General features: G+C 43.0%; 1 protein-coding gene across 2 annotated transcripts in view; it reads left to right on the top strand.

The window, feature by feature from the left end:
• The window catches only part of PSMA6 (proteasome 20S subunit alpha 6), a 34,627-nt gene that overhangs the window by 738 nt on the left and 12,173 nt on the right, over window positions 1-21,716 (top strand). The window contains exon 1 of one of the 2 annotated variants that reach the window (XM_047796102.1): window positions 12,391-12,575. The exons of the other annotated variant lie outside the window; for it this stretch is intronic. Within the exon in view, the coding sequence (XP_047652058.1) occupies window positions 12,500-12,575 (76 nt within the window). The 5' untranslated portion in view covers window positions 12,391-12,499. Of the gene's footprint in view, window positions 1-12,390; window positions 12,576-21,716 lie in introns of those variants that run through there. 2 annotated transcript variants of the gene reach the window in all.

Raw genomic sequence — 21,716 nt, 5'->3', positions numbered from 1 at the left:
TAGACTCGTGTAGTTGTATACTCACCAACTACTCCTCAAGGCTTCCTTGTGTTCAGAAGGACATTTGTGTTCCAGGAAGCTGTCACCCTGATGATAGCTGATGGCTCAAATTAAGGCTTGTGTCCTTTGGCATGCAGTCCTGTTCTGGCAGGAGTCCTCAAATCCTTGAAGAAATGGGTCTTTTCCAAGTTAGGCCCTCTGATCTCCAACTCCTAAAGAAATAAACTCTCGTCAGACCAAGTTTTTGAAGAGAATGTCTGAGGAAGTTTTGCTACTTTACACAGAGAGCTTTTCTTTCTTTCTTTCTTTTTTTTTTTTTAATTTTTTTTAGGTAAATATTGTGGCTCTTTTTGTTCTTTGACACACCAAGGGAAGTTTCTGTGAGGAAACCAGTATTCAACAGTTCGTGCTTTATTTTATCTTTTTTCTTTCTAGGGTCGCACCTGCAACATATGGAAGTTCCCAGGCTAGGGGTCAAATCAGAGCCTATGCCACAGCCACAGCCATGCAGGATCTGAGCTGAGTCTGCAACCTACACCGCAGCTCACAGCAACACTGGGTCCTTAACCCACTGAGCAAGGCCACGGCTTGAACCAGCATCCTCATGGATACTAGTCAAGTCCTTAACCTGCCGAGCCACAATGGGAACTCCAAACTTTATAACTCAGATTTTTTTCTTCCTGTTCCCACTGCCATTATCCCCAGAGATTTCAGTGCCGTCCATATTCTGGTCTCATTGTTCCTTCACCACTTAAGCTCTGATGATTTTCAGCCTCCTGTGAGATGCCAACCTGGATCTTTTAAACTACCTAAAAGTGCTCCCATTTCAGGATTTCAGACTTTCAAGCCCTTCATTTTGACCACAACCTCCTAACCTGCCCCACTTCTTGCCTCATCCCAACTCCCAGTTCCCAGGCCTGTTCTTAGGCCTGTCCCTTTCTCACCTGGAGGCCTCTCTTGTCCATCCCCATCTGGCTTCTCTTGCCTTCTTCCTCGTCCCACCCTCCCCTTAAACCATTTCAGTAACACTTCAGATCCCTTCCACGCATTTTACCTCCTGCGGTGTCCATCATATCTGTTCTAAGCCTAACTGAGTGGCCCCAGACCATGCCACTTCCTCCTGTCCTGTCACCATAGTCTTGCTAGGAAAGTCATGAGATTACACTGCTGAAATTTCACTCCCCTTTGAAGGTCTTTTTGTTTCCCCTTTCAGTGAATTCCCATTAACTTCCTGAAGGAGCTCTCCCAATCTTTGCTATCATAACTTGAAAAATCACTTGTCTCTGCAGCCTCCATGTCTTTTTCTGTTCAATGGGGATGGTGGCGACCGCAGTGCGTCTCAGACTCTACCAGACATGAGATCTAATTTAAAGTGCTGATTCTGATTCAGGTTTGGTGTGCCTAGTGATGCCAATGCCGCAGGCCCTATTTGGAGTAGAATTTTGAGTAGCCTCAAATGAGCTCCAAGGTTAATTACAAGTAATAATAGAACACTGGTGATTCTAAGTGCTGAGTCATAACCTCGCCACTCTCACTCTCAGCAGATGACTTAAGCAGGAACTAAAAGGCATCTGTTGTGAACCTCTTCAGCAGTTTTCGCCCTTTCCAACAACTTTCCTAGCCTCACCCCTTTCTCCCTTTTCTTTTCTAGGTTACTTTTTCTACCTGCCTCTATGCTATCCCTTCTTGCTGACATGGGAACTTGTTCCCTCAGTTAATCCCTTTCCACGGCTCTCTTCCCCCATATAACTACAAATACCTTCAGACTTCCAGCCTGACAAATTGTGCTTCCCAAACTTCTCAGAGGAAAGAGCCAACTCTGCTCCTGCTTTCCTTCCAGTTCCCCATTTGCGGCTGAGCATTTCTACCTCAGTAGCCTCTGGACCCTCAAACTCACCCCCTCTGAAAGCAGTTCATCTTCACCTTAACAGAGTGACCTTCCGTCATGCTTTCTGTTTTCCTGCACCTTCCTTCCGACTTGGAAACCTAATCACTCAGCACATCAACTATGCTGATTTTACCTTCAAAATATCTGTTGCAGGCTAGTTATTCAACCCTTAACTACCAAGGAAATAATCCTTTTTTAAAAGTTTATACGAGAAGATATTCATAGTAATAATGTTACTGCTAATAATAACATTGGAAATAACAAAATATTGGAGTTCCCTGGTGGCCTAGTGGGTTAAGGATCTGGCATTGTCACTGCAGTGGCTCAGGTCGCTGCTGTGACACAGGTTCAATCCCTGGCTGGAGAATTTCTGCATGTGGCAGGCATGGCCAAAAACAAAACAAAAAACAAAATATTCAGAGCAAGGGAAGGTAGAAATCAATATAATTTTAAATGTTACAGTGATTAAAATGTACTTTGTGTAGTTGACTTGGGTTAAGTGGTACGTCTAGTATGATCCCATTTTTTAAATGGGAAGGAAGGAAAAAAATACCTGGAGAAAGTATCAGAAAGAAATAACATTTTGTTGATTCCAAAATGTTAATAGGTATCTCTGGGTGCGAGAATTGTGGTTGATTTTTAGTTCTCTTCATCTTCTGCACAATCTGACATCATTACAGGTGTAATAGGATACTAGAATAAGACTTTTTCTGCCTTAGTTTCTACTAGGGCACAAATATACTGGATACCAAGATTCCCAGGTGAGTGTGAGGCAGACCCTGCATAGGCAGAATTTACAAGAAGAGTAAAGGAGAATCTGCCTCACAACCAGCCTCTCAGCCAGGCCCCAGATATAAAGGAGTCAGAGGAAGGAAAAAGATAGAGATGTGTCCTTGTAGAGCGCTGTTGCTGGGCTCCCAGTTCCTTGGGTGTCCTCTGACCCCAAGACCCCAGGAAGGTGGCCTCAGTAGAAAGACTTGCAGCATCTCCTGCAGTCTGGTGAACCCAGACTTAGAGAAAACTCAAGCCTCTGGGGACGGGGCCTGACTCTGCCTGCCAGCCTAGAGGGTGACAGCAGGGCCCATGAGAGACATTGGCAATGAGCCAGAAAGAGCTGTCACCTTGGGACTGCCCCTCACCACAGGTTTCCTGAGGGCCAGAGGGTGGAAAGAAAGTTGTCTTAGAGTTGTCTTGGGCTGGAGGGGAACTTCTGGATGGCCAGGGGTGGAAGAAGGAGTGCAAGTGGCCACCTACATATAGAAACATAGATGGGCTCAGGAGTTCCCTCATGGCTCAGTGGGTTAAGGATCCAACACTGTTACTGCTCTGGTTACAGCTGTGACACAGGTTTGATCCCTGGTCTGGGAACTTCCACCTGCCATGGATGTGGCCAAGCAGGGAAGCATCAGCTTTAACCATCTGTCGGGCTCACCAGAAACACCAGCTTTAAACATCTGCTAGGTCTAGAAAGCATTAAGCCTCTCGTCCTTACCTATCCTCCACTGCCCACCCATCTGCCACCTTGGCTAAGATTGGGGGCGGAGGGGGCATGGAATTGAGCCAGAAGTGATTAGGGAGGAAAAGTCAACCATGTCCTGCCCTTTTGCATTGGAGGCATTAATCTAAAGGTGTCCTGAGCTAGCGGAGTGGAAATGATATTGTGCTCTTTGGAATCTATTGGTACAAACTGTATATTCTAGTTTCTGAATTGATACTGCATGTGTGACCTTAAAGTGACCATCGCACTGCATATTATCTAAGAGGAACCGAAAAATAAGGGGCCTGCCAGAGTTTTCATCTGGAGGCAGGAAAAGTTAAAGGAAGAGTAGGAGAACAAAAGTCAAATTGTAGGTTTGTTTTTTCTGGTTTTGTTTTGTTTTGTTTTTGTCTTTTGTCCTTTTAGGGCTGCACCCCCAGCATACGGAAATTCCCAGGCTAGGGGTCGAATCGGAGCTGTTGCCACCAGCCTATGCCACAGCCTCAGCCACAGCCACGCCAGATCCGAGCCGCATCTGCAACCTACACCACAGTTCATGGCAATGCTGGATCCTTAACCCACTGAGCAAGGCCAGGGATCAAACCCACAACCTCATGGTTCCCAGTCGGATTTGTTTCCACTGCGCCATGACGGGAACTCCTCAAATTGTAGTTTTATCACAACCTGTTCATCATGCTTGTTGCCAGAACCCAGGTGCCCCCTTGTACCCATTTCCATCATGTCTTGCCCCAGCAAAGGTAACCGCTGTCAAGTCTTCTACAGTATAGATTGTTTTGCCTGGTTTTGTACTTTAGGTAAATGGAATCATTCAGGATGTGTTCTTTTGTGGCGGGCCTCATTCAGTATTGTGTGAGGTTCATTCATATTGTCGCATGTAATTGTATTTCACTCACTTGCATTATTATATAGTGTTCTGTAGCATGAACGTACCACAATTCATCCATTCTACTGCTGATGGGCGTTTGGATAGCTTCTAGTTTTCACTGATTACAAACAGTGCTGCTATAACCAGTGTATCACTTTTTTTTTTTTTTTTTTGGCCAAGCCCACAGTATACAAAATTCCTGCGCCAGGAATTGAACCCACACTATAGCAGCAACCTGAGCCACAGCAGCAACAATACCAGATCCTTAACCTGTTGTGCCACTAGGAAACTCCAATGTATCACTTTTAATGGGGGAGTGCTTTTTTTAAAATCTCTAGCATCTTCTTTCCTTCCCTTTGCCATTACTACCACCCAAGTTCAGGCCTTCCCAAACTTTCCCTTGGAATGTTAGCAATAGCCTCCTGATTGATGTCCCCATCTATAGTTCATCATAAATACTGCCATCAAGTTTATCTTCTGAGAGCATAATTCTAATCATGCCATTTCTCTTATATGTTTCCCTATTGCCTTCTGATCAGAGCATAAATTCCTTTGCTTAGCATTCAAGGCCTCCTCCCTGCTTTTGTCCCCTAATCCAGAACATTTTTACGTCTTTGTCAAGCTAAGCCATTGCCATGCCCTAAGCACAGGCTCTTTTTTCCTTTTCTCTGCTTCTCTGTCCATGCCACTCCTGGTCCATGTTGCGTCATGGTGCCACTCACACCGCTCCTAACATGCAGCACACCTGTCAGAGCTCCTATCCTCCCAGGCTAAGCTGGGATATATTTCTTTCAGCAGGTGGCTTGCATTCCCTATGGCCAAGGTCATTTCCCATCACAGTGCTTTGTCGGACACTACCTTACATACCATGAACTGCCTCGTGTTAGCATTGCTCTCATTCATGGTTCATCTTCTTCCCCACTGAACTCTGCTGCGGGCCCCATCTGGTTCATCTGTGTCTCCAGAGCAGCAAGCCCAGCTGCTCACCCACAGAAGGGGCTCCATAGTGTTTGTTGAATTATTTTGGAGAAGTTGTTTGAAAATGTCTTCCTGATTTTTAACCTCCGATTCCCACTTCTCCTTTGAGTGAATTCCCCTCTTGCTCCCTGGTATTTTGTGTGTGTGCTGACGAGCTCAGGAACAGAATCTTTGGTGTCTGATGCTTTGGCCCTCAGTAAAGTACCCCCTTTAATCATACCATTTAAATCCGCCCCCAACCGTGTCATAAATTAAATATTGATCAGGCATCTGCTAGGTACGTGGACCATAATAACTGGAATAAAATTTTCTGTGTGCCTGTAAGACATCATTCCAGAGGTTTTAATCTTAGAAATGTTGTAGATCTGTTGTTTGTAGTTGATTTTTGTAACTTTGTTTTACTTCTTTGGATGAACTGCACACCAGGTGAAGATCAGGGATCTCAGCTGAGATTTTTCAAGTACTGTCAAAGCAAGTACTCTCTTGCTTTCCCATCATTACCTGGGCTCTCATGTAATTAGTTCTGAAATTAGTGACTGAAAATATTGGTTATAATGATCAGACACCTCGTTCGTTTGCTCTCTCCCCCAATTATATCAAGAGAACTTGGCTCATTCAGAGCATCAGAGATGACTTAATTTTGCGGTAAGAAAATAGGAATTAGAGGAAGCCAATTAGGAAACCTCAAGGAAGAGGAAGTGCCTCTAGGCTGAAGGGAAGGCTGTTGAGTCTTATTTCCTCTCCGTTCCTGACTCATTCTCTCGGTGCCTGACCAACTTCTGCACCTCCCTTTCCCCACCTGATCAGGGAGCTGGAATGGGTTCAGGGTAAGGGTGTGGGTGTGAATAGAGTGAAATAACATTCATAAAGACCCCCAATGTAGGAATGTACTGTAAGTATGAAAATCTCGGTGAACTGGCTGATGCATACGGTTCCCACCCCCTGGGTCCACAGTCCCCAGTGAGGCTGTGTGTGTGTAGAAGAGGCTGGGTAAGAATTGGCTGCTTGCCAAGTTAAGAAAACAGACTGAGTTTCACTTCTCAACAACAGCAGCATGCAATGCAGGCCCATGCAGAACTTGGTCTCCTTCTGTACTAGGGATAGGTCAAAACAAAATAGCTGACACAACACTGTAAATCAACTATACTTTAAAAAATTAAAATTAAAAAAATAGCCACCAATTCAGGCCTTATTCAACAGAGGCCTGACAGAGAGAGGAGCTGAGTTCCAAATCTATTCGCAGGTGACTTATTCTCATTGTGGTGGTGAATATTTTTTTTCCTCTACGCCTTGAAGGTGGGTACAACATACTCACCTGTTTGAGAGAAGACACTGAGGTTGTGGTCACCAGGTGATCTCTGGCAAGGCTCAGATTCAAAGCCAGTGCTTCTGACCCTCAGAGCAAAGCCTGACCAAGTTCAGGACTCAGGCCCGCCCCTTCCCCATCTAATTTTTCACTGGAACATTTGCTGTTCTGTCAACCTATGAAGGGCTTCCTGTGTTATCACGCCTAAGGGGAAGTTGTATGTTAAAAACCACCAACGGTTAACCCCAAGCCAGCTGGGGTCTTCCATTGCTGCTTCCACTATTCTGGGGAGACCCATGAGAATTCTTAGTGTGTCTCAAAGTCCTTGGCTTTCAGAAACAAGAGCTCAGTCATCAGTCAAGCATTGGGTCTTCATTTAAGGGGGAATTTGGGAAAACAAGAAAAACATAAAAAATTGTGAGAGGATAATACTAACGCTGTTATCGCTAACACCCTATCATCAAGGGTGAACTATGAAGATTTTGGCTTTCTGGAAGGAGTTCCTGGATAAATTTAGTTAAGTGTCCTTTGGGGTGAGCTGATACAAGTTTATTCCCTTTCAAATCAAAGGACAGTATCATTGGAGTTTCCGCTGTGGCACAACCGGATTGGCAGCGTCCTGGGAGCGCTGGGATGCAGATACGATCCCCAGACAGGAGCAGTGGGTTGGGTTGCAACTGCGGCTTGGATCTGATCCCTGGCCCGAGAACTCCATATGTTGAGGGCTGACTGAAAAGGAAAAAAAGGGAAAAAAAAAAAAAGATAGCATTATTATTGGGGAATGACTAATGGAATCCAGTCACCGAGTTCTATTGACTGGTAAGGAAAGGACGGAGTAATAGGGCAATGATAGTGGTGTGACTGCGATGCTGATAGATACAGTATTGTACCACCATTGGCAGCGGAGGGTGAGAGAACCGCACTAAGGTGTTATGGACGAGAGGGCTGGGGAGTGTTGCTTTACTGGAATACAGTCAGGTAAGGGGTTTGAAGGGCTTTTGAGGAGAAGCATAACCAAGTGCCTCATGTGAGTCACAGCAGCACCTCCCACACCACATCTGATGCCTCATTTTTCCCTCTCCTTTGCCCATAAATTACAGGGCTGGGGTACTGAGAAGTCACCTTTTCTTCTTCCCCAAGACTCAGCCAGAGTGACAACCCCTATAGCTACTGGGATGCAGGAAGAACTTTGGGGCTTAGGTTCGGTATGAGAAAGATGCAAACGGAACCAGGTTCTTGCCCTCCGTCCCCTGAGGGAGCACCTGATTGGGCCACGTCTGGCCAGGGAGCTGGGTTGAACTCTACCTCCCTTCTCACTGTTCAGCCAGAGCTGCTACATCCTGGGCTCTGTCGTGGCCACAGTTGACCTTTGGGCCCCTTAACATCAAGGAATCCTAACTCTCCTAAGATCCTCTATTACTGGTGCTTGAACACCTGCTAAAAATACCACATGGAAACACAGATTAACTTCATTTTTATATTCCCTGGCTCACTGAAACTGCCTTAGAAGCTAAGGGATAAATTCTTATCTTGCCTTTTAATACCATGTGATTCAGCATGTTTGCAGTCACTGGGGATCTACGCTGCCACTTTTTTACCTTTGCCTCGTGGGTAACCCCTACCTTCCACCTACCTCCACCCCCAGGGGAGAATGTGGGCCTTGCCAAATGAAGGCCCCCCAGGAGATTTTCCAAGACTCACGAGATGTCAAGTCATTTCTAGAAGTTTTCAAAAAACCAGAAAGTCATTTCAAAAAGTCTAACTTGGTGGCCCCACAGGGAGGAAGATCAAATTTTCCATACAGACACAGCAAGTCTGCCTCCATAGGCGGCTTGTGTTAAAGCTGCAGGACTATTGGTACCCAGACTTTCATGAAAGCTCCCCAACCCAGGGGGAAGTCCACCTGGGTAAGTATTGAGCTGTTTGTCGCTTGGCACCCAATGGCACATATTTGCGAAGAGTGCTTCCAGGGGATTTCCCTCGGCAATGGAATCAGCAAGGGGTCTGTCTTTCTGAAAGATTTCCCAGAGGAATTCATTTGCTTGTGTGGAAAAAAAAAATCTCAGATTCTGATGTAAAATCTCTGACCTTTTAGTTTTTAAGATTTGGATTTCTCATTTATTCTCAAATCTCTTCAAATAAAGAAAAACAGTTTAACGTAATGGAAAACCCAAACAGTGAGACTGTATATTCAACAAATGATCAGAGTGCTTAGTTCATGTTAGACACTGTTTGGTACTGACACTGGGGAGCAAAACACATGTGGCCACTACCCTCCAGGAGCCTGATGTTTTAAATTCTAGCTTTCAGTTTGTGTTGTGTTGAAAATGAGGTCAATTCCTTCCAGGAAGTATCCTTTAGGGTATTAACATGGATGTGCCATCCTATACCTCTTTTAGGGCCCAGGTTAATTGTCCTCTCACAAGAGGATCAGGATTTGTCTGAATGTGTGAAATAACCCTTAGGGACTGCGGTGTGTATTATTTTATTTATTTATTTATTTATTTATTTATTTATTTATCTTTTTTAGGGCCATACCCATGGCATATGGAAGTTCCCAGGCTAGGGTTCGAAACGGAGCTATAGCTGCCTGCCAGTCTATGCCACAGCCACACAACAGCAACAAGGGATCCAAGCGGCGTCTGAGACCTACACTGAAGCTCAGAGCAATGCCAGATCCTTAACCCACTGAACAAGGCCAGGGGTCAAACCTGCATCCTCATGGATGCTAGTCGGATTTGTTTCTGCTGAGCCACAACAGGAACTCCCAGTGTGTGTGACTTTAAATATTCCATCACTGCATGGCAGAGAACACCCGGAGGTGCTTAACAGCAAGTGAGGGCTACTGTGGAAAGGAAAGGCAGCTATGAAAACATTGCTCAATTATTCCCTGTCTTTCTACAGCTTCTAGTTCAACTTAACAGTCATTTTCTGAACCCATTAGCCAAGTCCCATGCCAGGGGTGGTAGAGAATAGAGATGAAAAGAACTCAGGCTCTGCCGATCTTTAGTGAAGCCATGACACACAACTCTTTAAGTTAAACCATGTGGTTACCAATATTGATGCTTCTGACCTACCAAATGATCATTTCATTTGGTTCAGGCTAATGAACAATTCAAATCATATACCCACGGCAGATAGGAGAAATGAGGCAGATTGGTAGATCTGAGCTTCTTAGATGAGGAGATGGGAATGAGTGTCCTGGGAGGAATAGGGGTGGTGGGGGAAGGGGAGAGCTTAAGGAGGGATCAGGCGGTGCTGCTCAGAGCTGTGCTGTGGAATGTAGCCCTGCAGTAGTAACAGAAGTGGATGACAAGGCTGAAAAGATAGGTACAGGTCAGTTAGGGTCAAGACAATTTTATTCAGTAGCCCAAAGAAATCTGGGCAGAGAAGCAACCCAATGAGATTTTGCTCAAGAAAATGATTCCAGGAGTGCAAATCAGCAAGAAGAGACTCTCCTGCGCCAAACCAGCCAAACTGGAAAAAGGAGGGTGGCAGTGAGGGTGAAAAGCAGGCGTAATCACTACATAGGAATAATCAACAGGATATGGTGACTGACCAGACAGGAAGGCAACAAACACAGCCACTGTTTAATGAGTGCTTATTATGTGCTAGGTGTTTTTGTTTCATACCTCACTTTCTTGCCTTCTCTCATTTAACCCCCACAACACCCCCCATAAAGTGGATCTTACCCAAATTTAACAGATAAGGAAATCCATCCAGACCTAGGCAGTTGCATATGGTCACATGTGGTTAACCGTCACAAATAGGATTTACATTCAGATTTAAATAGAGAGGGATGCACTTCTAACCATTATGCTGTAAGGGATTCATTCGTTCAACTAATATTTATTGAGCACTTAATATAGGCTAGGTATTGTTCAGCCACCTGAGCTAAACCAGTGAACATTAACAAAGATTCTTGCCCTCTTGGAATTTACATCAGTGCAGGAGGGGAGACGATAAACAGAAAACAAAATTATGATATTACAGAAAAAAAGAGCAGAAGAAGAAGAAGCAGGATGACATGGGGACTGAGTAGGAATTTTGGGAGGACTGAAGACTGCTGCAAGGTTTTGGCTCTGAGGACTTGGATGGTAAGAGGGGCAGGAATTAGTTTGGGAGAGAAGAGATGGGTTGAAGAGTTCTGTTTTTATCCATATTGGTTTTTGAGGTACCATGTGTGTCAATATGAAAAATACAGGCCATTAGAGAAGGCTCAGCACTAGAGGAGGATCCAAGTAGAGACCTAGTTTTGAGGAAATAGCACAGAGGGGGCTTTTGAATGAATTCACCCTCCTAGCAATCTTACAGAGAAATTGTTTTATCTAGGACTGTTCAGGCATACTAGGAATCAGTTTAGGAGACTTGCTCAACGTCTGAGGGAAAGAAAGTACTCAAAAAGTCAGGAGGAATTGGTCTTGAGGGTAAGGACCTAAACTAGAAGCAAGGGACAACTTTTAACAGTACACTTGGGATGGCCAGAGATGGAAAGTACCCTGTGTGGAGATGATGATGCTTGCACTTACTATTTTCTTAAGTTTCAGTTTTTGGATTTTCTTTTTTAGTAATGATATATGTGTACATATTAAAAACACTGGAGAAATTGGAACTTCCTTAAGAAACTCCTTAGGAGGCTCTTGCAAAATTTTTTCATTTAAATGGAATGTGAGTTTAAGAGGAAATATATTAAAGAGGTAAGAATCTGGGAGTTCCTGATATGGCTCATTGGTAAGGAGCCTGACTAGTATCCAAGAAGACTTGGGTTCTATCCCTGGCCTCGCTCAGTGGGTTAAGGATCCGGCATTGCCTTGAGCTGTGGTGTAGGTCGCAGATGCGGCTTGGATCAGGTGTTGCTGTGGCTGTGGTGTAAGCGGGCAGCTACAGTTCAGATTCAACCCTAGCCTGGAAACTTCCATATGCTGCAGGTGTGACCCTGAAAAGACAAAAAACTAAACAAAACAACAAAAACTTTCCTCACTATTACTTACAGCTGTCATTGAAGTGCCAGCAATCTTGACATATCTGGCCTTATAGGTGTACAAACTACTGAGTGGTGGTGGTGAGCAACAGTAGCTTAACATCAATCAGTTCAGCATTTTATATTCTCTAAATAGGAGTGTGCCTTGGGGTAAGGTCAAAATAGGCACATCTTAACAGTTTCAAAAGCCACCTGCTGTTCTCCAGGAGCTACCTCGCCTGCTTGGAATTATTCTCCTTAGTACATCTAGTATCAGCCTGCTATGTTTTGTGCTTCGGTTCTTGTTCGTTATCAATCAAGGCTACTGATTCCTCTATTACACCTAAATTTCCACCTAAGTATCATTTCAAAGACACAACTACGGGGGGGGGGGGGGGGGGTGCGGTTCTGACCAAAGAAGGATCTTACCTAGCCTGAAGAAAATTCTGCTCTGGAGTGGCTACCAGAACACTTCTGTATATAAAATCTACGGCTGCTAGCGCAGCCGCTGTAATCCATTTATTTCTCCCTGCAGCAGCAGGAAGGAAAGTGGTAGGGGAAAGAGGAGGTTAGGAAGAACGCCAGCAATCCAGACCCAGGGTGGATATTACAGGTGCCAAAACTAATGAGTAATTTGTTAAATACACGATCCATTTAGGTTACACTGACAGGCATATCACTGCAGGCCCCGGAAAGGTTTTTTTGTTCTTGCTTTGGTCAATTCAGTCTCCAGAAGAGAGCTCTAAACCGTCATAACCGGAACTCCCCTGCCTACCTCAGGTCTCCCACACTTAGGGCTGGCGCATGCGCTCAGAAAACCTTCAGTCGGCTCTCCTCACCCCCCCACCAGGGGCGGGGCCTCGGAGTTGTGAGTTCTGTGCGCAGGAGCGGATGAAGCCGATCGGTGCCCCGGAAGCGGTCGCTGTAACTTCCTGAGAGGTTTGTACGCCTGGTGCGGGAGCTACGGGACATCGAGACTGTGCTTGGAATAGTGGTTCACCACCATGTCCCGTGGTTCCAGCGCTGGTTTTGACCGTCACATTACCATTTTTTCCCCCGAGGGCCGGCTGTACCAAGTAGGTGAGTGAACCCGGCCTGCCTTTGGTCTGCTCTAATTGCTCTGTCATGGTACGGCCTGGAAGCAGGCAGACGCGGCTGGAGTTTAGTCCCGGTCTGAAGCATGGCCGGTCATGACGGGAGGGTGCTGAGGACAGGTTGAGTCTGGTAATGTTCGCCCCGCTGTTTGCCGGCAGGGGTGGGAGCCCGAAGGCGGAAGCCCTCGGACTCTCCAGGGCGAGCGGCCACACCACATGTACACAGTAAAGAGTCACGGAAGGTAGGCTGTAATGCCCTAGTCCGGCTTGCTGATGTCCCTTCACTTGTTACATTTTTACCTGAGTAGGTGCAACGCCTGTAAGTCTCTAAAGCGTAATTGGTTCCTGCACCTTCCAATTAAAACGTTCCCTCTCCGTTGTCCTTTGTTTGCAGCATGGACTTCCTTGTCCTGCAGTTGTTTCCACAGGCATTCAGAGCTTTCTGTGTGCCAGATACTGTGCTGGTCCTGGGGGATGCACCCATGTCACACCCTCTCCTATGCTGAAGCTCACAGCTTTAAGGGGGTGACAGGTACTTAAACAGATAAGAAGAAATAAAGATCTCCAAATTACAAGTATCTACAGAGTTCAGGACATCTTTGGAAAACTGGTAGATAGGATGAGTGGCTATCAAGTCTAGAGCTGTTTTTTGAAACTAACATCCACTCTTAACCCACATCTGTTCAAATGGCCCTATAGATTAAAAGCTGGTTCTGAATTGTAAATGAGGTATGGTGAACTAGCTGTTTTCTGAAGAACAGCTTCAATGGAAATAAACCAAAAGTAGTTATAGTTGTTCAGTGTAACATATTTTGTTGGATCGAAGTGGTTTCAGGATTTAGATTATGATTATAACCCCAGACCCTTTACCTCCTACTATGGAGAATTCAGTGTCAGGAAAACCTGATTTCCACCTGGCCCCTGATGATTTCATTTCTGAGTGGGTTTAGTTAGCACCTCACTCCCTTTGTGAGGACAGTGCTTGGAAATCATTAGGAGAGAATTGGCCTATAATTGAGGTTCTCTTCACCAGTAAATTTTAGAAGTAAAGATAACTTGGAATGAAACCAGTCTACTCTATGGCTACATACTGGATATAATGTAACAAGAAACAACATCATACTTGGTAATTCAGTAATCCTTTAAATCATCTCCAATTGAAAAATGTGATCTAAGATGGAAAGGAGAGTTGATAACTGTATCTGCAGGGAAATTTCATTTTTTGAAGTTTTCATTCCAGAGTTTTAAAAACTTTTTCTATATTGCATTATGCTTTGAATATTTTATTTCATGGTTTTTAATATGCGAACAGGAAAAGATACTTAGATCTACACTTCGCTTTTGTATACTATATTGTGAAATCTAGTCATAAAGCAGAGGCTCTAATGTGTTTCAAATTTGGTGTGAATATAATGTCCTTTTAACAGTTTTAAAAGATTTGGAATAGAACATGTAGTTCAAAATAAGTTAAATACCTAGACAGAATAATTTTAAGCTCTGTCTTGTTGAATAACACACTCCCTCTGTTATTCTAAGCCACTGCTAAGAAAAGGAAAGTGAAAGAATAGTTAGCATGAGCAAGCAGTATAGTGGTGAAGAGGTCAGGCCCTGGAGCCATACCTGGATTCAAATTACTGCTCTGCTTCATACTAGGCAACCTGGGCAAGTGATGTCACTTTAGTCTTAGTTTCTGTTTGTAAAGTGCCCTAGTGATTCCTTCGAGTGGTTGTTTTGAGGATTAACTAAGGTGGTGTATGTAAAGTGCTAGCACAGTGTTAAATCCTCAGTAAATGTTACTTTGGCTTTTGGCGCGGGGCGGGGGGAGGGGGGGTTGTCTATTGGATTAGTACTTCTTTAGACGTGAAATGTTTCTTCTTTTATGATCCATCCATGCTTGGTTCTCTAGAGAAATACAGGTACATTATCGTAACGTCGTTAATACTGTTTATTAGTTTATAAACTTTAGAATCTACCAAAGACAAAGTATCTAAGAATTATACAGTGTAAATTGTTAATCATGACAGTGGGAAAATAATATAGGAAATATGGGGAGATACAAGGGAATAGAAGGATTAATGGAAAGGTAAGAATGCTACTCCTTTGGGATTCAAAAGATAAATGTAGTCTAAAATTGATTTTTAAAAAAGATATAAGAGTTCCAATCGTGGTGCAGCAGAAACGAATCCAACTAGGAACCATGAGGTTGCTGGTTGGATCCCTGGCCTCACTCAGCGGGTTAAGGATCCAGCATTGCCGTGAGCTATGAGGTCACAAACTCGGCTCGGATCTGGTGTTGCCATGAGCTGTGGTGTAGGCTGGCAGCTGTAGCTCCGATTGGATGCCTAGCCTGGGAACCTCCATATGCCAAGGCTGCGACCTTAAAAAGACTAAAAAAAAAAAAAAGTGGTATCAAACACTGTTATGTTTTCTTTTTTTGCACCTGTGGCATATGGCGATTCCCAGGCTAAGGGTCGAATCGGAGCTACAGCTGCTAGGCTACACCACAGCAATACCAGATTTGAGCCAAGTCTGTGACCCACACCACAGCTAATAGCAACGGAGGATCCTTGACCCACTGAGCAAGGCCAGGGATTGAACCTGCAACCTCATGCTTCCTAGTCAGATTCATTTCCTCTGTGCAACAATGAGAACTCCAAACATTGCTATGTTTTCAATCTATATCTTACCCCACCCCACTCCTGCCCTCCCCTCACACACCAGCACCAAGATTTCTAATGATTCCACCTGCTTGTAGATCACGATTTTAAGGAGTGTCATATTAGGAGGGACTATGACATGAGACACACTTTCCACGTAAGTTACAAGGTTAGGGAAAGACAGAATGAACAGTTTCAAAAAATGTTAATAAAACGTTTCTAGTCAAACAGCATTGAAATTGAATATAGACATAAACTGCAGAGTACCTGCCTTTCCCCTTACAACATCTTTTTTTTTTTTGATAATCAAACTTCAAAGAATTTTTCCAGCCTATGTTTAGATGGGGAAAAAAATCATATTTATCTCCCAAAGTTCAGTAAAAATTTTTGTGTGTTTGTTTTTAAAATGCATCTATTTATTTTCTCCCAGTTAGTTAGAAGTCTGGTAGGCTTACCTTAAGGGTCAAACAGGCTGAAATCAGGGTTTCAGTAGGACTGCATTCTTTTTTAATTTTAGATTTATTTTTTATTGAGATTGTTTTATAATATTATGTAAGTTTAACATGTACAACATTGTATTTCTGTTTCTGTATACCCTTTGTCATGCTCCCCACCAAAAGTTTAGTCCGTCTTAGTACAGCATTTTAGACAAAATTCTGAGTGGTAGAAATCTTGGGTTATATTCCGACAACTGGAAGAAGAATTTCAGGATCACCTGTAAATGCTTTGTAAAGCTGATGAGTGTCCATAAGGGGGATGTGCATCTCTGCTATTGCTAACATCACTCTGAGCAGCTTTTACTGTGAGCCATTGTCTGGCATATTGTGCTTATCCTGAACATTTTGTCACAGTACCTTTTGTATTTAGCCCTTTGTTTTTTCCTAGTATTACACAAATGAGTCCTGGAAAAGTTGGGAAAGTGTTGGGAAAATTGTAGGGGAGGAAACAAAGTGTATAAGAGATTACTGTGGAAAAGAGGTCTCTGTATACAAGCAGTGGTGTTTTTTGTTTTGTTTTGTTTTGTTTTAAGGCTGCACCCAAGGCATATGGAAGTTCCCAGGCTACGAGTCCAGTGGGTGCTGTAGTTGCCAGCCTACAGCAACGCCAGATCCAAGGCAAGTCTGTAGCTGGATTCTTAACCCACTACTCCACAGCAGGAACTCCAATCTTGCTCTTAAAGACTATATATACTAAAATCAAGTATATCACGGCAATACTGGCTCCTTAACCCACTGAGTGAGGCCAGGGATCGAACCCACGTCCTCCTGGATACTAGTCAGATTCATTACTGCTGAGCCATGATGGGAACTCTCACAAACAACTGTTTATTAACCATTTTATTTGTGAGCAGGGAAGCAATTTGCATTCTAACCTAAGGGTTTCTTTCTTGTTATGTTGAACCTTACAAAACTGCTGGTGTTTGACTGTTGTTTACCTATAAAAGTGGCTCTTTGATGTGGTTCAACCTAATATATATAGGTAATTTACTATGCATTTAAATTACAAATTAAGAAATTGGGAGCTTGGGGTGAACTATAATCCAGTATAATTTTTACCATTAAAAAAATGGGGAGTCCCCATCGTGGCTCAACAGAAATGAATCTGACTAGCATCCATGAGGACTCAGGTTCCATCCCTGGCCTCACTCAGTGGATTAAGGATCCAGGAGCTGTGGTGTAGGTCTCATATGAGGCTCCGATCTCGCATTGCTGTGGCTGTTGTGTAGGCCAGCAGCTACAGCTCCAATTCAACCCCTAGCCTGAGGACCTCCATATGCCTTGGGTGCAGCCCTAAAAAAAGAAAAAAGAAAAATGGGAAGTGGGCTATCAGTTTCATTTTCCTGCATAATCTTAAACATTGAAGAACAGATTACTGAGATTAACATAACAGTGTTTGCTAGTTTTGCAAGTTTTTCTTTTTTCTTTTTCTCTTTTTAGGGCCACACCCATGGCATTTGGAGACTCCCAGGCTAGGGGTCTAATCTGTCGTATGCCACAGCTACCACAACGCCAGATCCGAGCCTCGTCTGCAACCTACACCACAGCTCATGGCAACACCTGATCTTTAACCCATTGAGCAAGGCCAGGGATCGAACCTGCAACCTCACGGTTCCTAATCAGATTTGTCTCTGCTTCACCACGACGGGAACTCCTGAATTTTATTTATTTATTTATTTATTTATTTTTTGTAGAGTTTCACCCTTCGTATAAGGAGGTTCCCAGGCTTGGGGTTGAATTGGAGCTACAGCTGCTGGCCTATGCCACAGCCACAGCAATGCAGGATCCTTAACCTTCTGAGCGGGGGCCAGGGATTGAATCCACATCCTTATGGATACTAGTTGTGTATTTGTTATCACTGAGCCACAATGGTAACTCTGAAATTTTAACCAGAAAACAAAATCTTTAGTGATGGAATTAAGTAATTACTATTTCTGACATTTGAATCTGGCTTTAAAAACTAAATTTGTCTTTTAAGTGCTGCCTATAAACTGTTCCATTTTTTCTTTTCTTTCTTCCTTCCTCCCTCCCTCCCTTCCTTTCTTTTTTCCTTTTTTTGGTCACACCCATGGCATATGGAAGTTCCCAGGCCAGGTATCGAATCTGAGCCACAGCTCCAAAAATGCTGGATCCTTACCCACTGCTCCGCAGAAGGAATTCCCTCGTTTTTTTCTTAATTGGCCATAATGTTCACTTTTGCTGTTAACTGATATTATTTTTTACCCTACTAGTGTTTCTTTAGAAGATATTTTTTATTTATTGTCTCTAGATTCATTACTTGGCAGTTTCCATTTTTTGTGGAAATTATTATAAGATACATATTTTATGGTGGTATTGTTATTTTGAAGTTTTCAATTGAGATATAGTTTTGATGTACAGTATTACATAAGCTTCAGGTATACAGCATAGTAATTCACAATTTTAATGGTTATGTTTAATTTATAGTTATTATAAAATGTTGCCTATATTCCCTGTGCTGCACAGTATGTCTTTGTGTTTTATTTTATGTTTGTGGTAGTGTTGTAATGGAGATTCACTTACACAAAATTTTATTGAAAATTACAATGAAGTACAGCATGGTGAATACTAAAATGTCTGTGCAAAGAAGGGTATTTACAAAGTGACACTAATAGAGCCAGAAAAGTTTCCTCAGAGAAGAGGAGTTGAGCTACCTGGAGATTAGATAAGGAAATTTTTGGGGAACCAGTGCCTTGGTCAGGAAAATAGATTGTAGGAAAATTTTGAAGAGACTTGGATGGCGTTCTTGAGTTGGACTTGGTCCCATAGGTTTTGGACTTAGCTGGCAGAAGTCTTTAAGAACACCAAAATTGGAATTCCTGCTGTGGAGCAGTGGGTTAAGAATCAAGCTACAGCTGCTTGAGTTGCTGCAAAGGTGCAAGTTTGATCCCCAGCCCAGTGCAGTGGGTTAAAGGATCTGACATTGCTGCAGCTGTGGCTCACATTCAGTTCCTGGCCCAGGCACTTCCATATGCCCAGGGTGTGGCCATAAAACAAACAGGCCAAAAAAAATAAGATTATTAAGATAGCAGGAGAGTTGAGTGTAGAATTAGAGAAGAAGGGAGCAGATGGCAGGAAGCCCACTCAGGAGAGGCTTGTTGAGTAATCCATAAAAAAGGATTGACCACAACCCAGCTGCAGCACTTGGCAACATTTTGTCAGTTGTCTTCCCCATATGCTTTCCTCTCTGCTACACTGTTTTAAAGCAAATCCTAGCTGAGAGTGGACATTCCTCTGATGAGAGAGAAGTGAAGAGTCAAGAATGGTACCCCAGGTTGGTTGCTTGAGAACTTGAGTGGTTAATAATTTGAGATAAGGACCATAAGAAATTAGGTTGGGAGTTCCCTCTTGGTGCAGAGAGTTAAGGATCCATGTTGTCACCAAAACAGAAGAAAAGAAGCAGGTTTGTAGAGAAGAGTTTAATTTCACACATGCCTTTGGGAAAAATGGGCATTTGCAGATAAGGGTTCAGAGTTAAAGATAACAGAGTTAGTAATGATTACGTAGGATAAAATCACTTGGTGATAGGGAGAAATTATAGAATCCTGGGGGGATACCAATATTTAAGGAGCTGTCTGAAGAGATGGAAGCAGTGAAGGAGACTAAGAAGTAGGAGGTGAATAATAGGGATGATATTCTTAACTAAGAACTTTAAATTAAAAGTTCACTTTCTCAGTTGCACTGGTCACATTTCAAGTACTCAATAGCCACACATAGCTAAATAGATACTATGTTGGACAATGCAGATATACACTGCCATCATTACAGAAAATTCTATTGGGTGGCACTACTCTAAAATAGAGAGGCAGAGAGGACTAGGACTCCTTTAATGTATCCTCGAGATCCTGGAGTATTCATGTATTCATAGGTTATGTTCTCTATTGAGAAATGTTTTTAGGAGTTCCTGTCGTAGTGCAGCAGAAAGGAATCCGACTAGGAACCCATGAGGTTGTGGGTTCGATCCCGGGCCTTGCTCAGTGGGTTAAGGATCCAGCATTGCTGTGAGCTGTGGTGTAGGTTGCAGACATGGCTTGGATCCCATGTTGCTATCTATGGCTCCGGCGTAGGCCACAACTACAGCTCTGATTGAACGAACCCCTAGCCTCAGGGACCTCCATATGCCACAGGTGCGGCCCTAGAAAATACAAAAAAAAAAAAGCAAGAAAGAAAAAGAAATGTTTTTATATTTTGTGGAACAGAATTGTATTATGTGGGGAGGGCTGTAGCTTTTTGTTTTGTTGCCTTTGTCTTTTGTGTTATTTAAGCAGACCAGATAAGTAAAAAACATGAGTGAAACAGGCTGGTGAGACAGGAGGAGGAGTAATGGGAACTATGGAAAACTGCAAAGCATGTGCCAGCCCTAGATGATTTTTGCTCCACAGGACAGTTGCTATGTGGGAATGACCGTTAAATGTTACCAGAATTTTTTTTTTTCCTAAAAAAATGTAAACTTGATTTTATTTTATCTGACTTTTAATTAAAATCTTCCTAGAAAACTGCGTTCTAAACCACTTTGAGCAAGCTGGATTGGGCCCAGGGCCAAACTTTGACTTAGTATCTATTGGTTGCAAATACAATTTTAAATATCCTTTGTTCTTACTTTCTTTGATTATCCAGTCTGGCTAGGGGGAAATACACACTTGAAAATGCTAAAATTACTGGTGTAATAGGAAATACTGTGGGAATTCAAAGAAAGGATTGAAGAATCCCTTCTGGGACAATAAGAGAAAATGACCATGGGAAATGGAAGCAGCTTGAGAGGAAGGGCAAGCTCTGGCTAGGTGGAGAAGAGAGTGATAGGGCAGTCCAGACAGGCCTTGAAGAAGCAAAGACACACATGTGGGAAGTGTCAAGAAGTGATTTGTAATATTTCTTCATTTCAATACTACCTATAGTGATAACCTACCTTCTTTTCCTGATAACTGGTCATTTTTGTATTCTCTTATTTTCTTTGTTTAGCTAAGGTTTGTATTAGTTTCCTGTATCTGTTGTGACAAATTACCACAAATTTGGTGGCTTAAAACAACAGAAATTTGTCTTCTCACTGTTTTGGAGGCCAGAAGTCCAAAATCAGTGTCATCGGACTGACATCAAGGTGTGTGGCAGGGCCATTATTTTCTCTGAAGACTTAAGGCAAAAATGCATTCACTGACTATTGTTCAAGAGACTGCCAGCATTTCTTGGCTGCGTCACTCCAGTCTTCAAGACTAGCATTTTCAAATCTCTCTGCTCCCTCTTCATAGCACTTTCTCCTTTGTGTAAAATTTCCTCTCTTCTCCACCTCCCCTCTCCCCTCTCTCTTTTTTCTTTTTTGTTTTTTTGCCACAGCATGCAGCACCTTGATCTTAGTTCGCAGACCAAGGATTGAACCCTGGCCACAGCAATGAAAGCACTGAATCCTAACCACTAGACCACCAGGGAACACTCTTAATAAGGATAAATATGAATGCATTTAGGACCCACCAGGATAATCTCCCCCATCTCAAGATTAAGTTAATCACATCTGCAAAGATCCTTTTGTTTTTTGGCCATCTGTATGTCTTTTTTGGAGAATTGTCTGTTTAGATCTTCTGCCCATTTTTTGATGGGGTGGTTTGGGTTTTTTTTGGTATTGAACTGCAGAAGGTGTTTATAAATTTTGGAAATTAATCTCTTGTCAGTCTCTTCCTTTGCAAATATTTTCTCCCATTCTGTGGGTTGTCTTTTCATTTTGTTTAGGGTTTCCTTTGCTGTGTAGAAACTTTTTAGTCCCATTTGTTTATTTTTGTTTTTATTTTCATGACTCTAGAAGGTGGATCTGAGAAGATACTGCCGAGGTTTATGTTGGAGAGTGGCCTGCCTTCCTCTAAGAGTTTTATAGTATCTGGTCTTATATATAGGTCTTTAATCCATTTTGAGTTTGTTTTGTGTATGGTGTTAAGAAGTATTCTAATTTCATTCTTTTGCATGTGTCTG

Source organism: Phacochoerus africanus, chromosome 9 (genome assembly GCF_016906955.1).
Source record: "Phacochoerus africanus isolate WHEZ1 chromosome 9, ROS_Pafr_v1, whole genome shotgun sequence".
Taxonomy (NCBI): domain Eukaryota; kingdom Metazoa; phylum Chordata; class Mammalia; order Artiodactyla; family Suidae; genus Phacochoerus; species Phacochoerus africanus.
The sequence above is the reverse complement of the archived record's forward strand: the minus strand, read 5'-3'. Positions and strand labels throughout refer to the sequence as shown.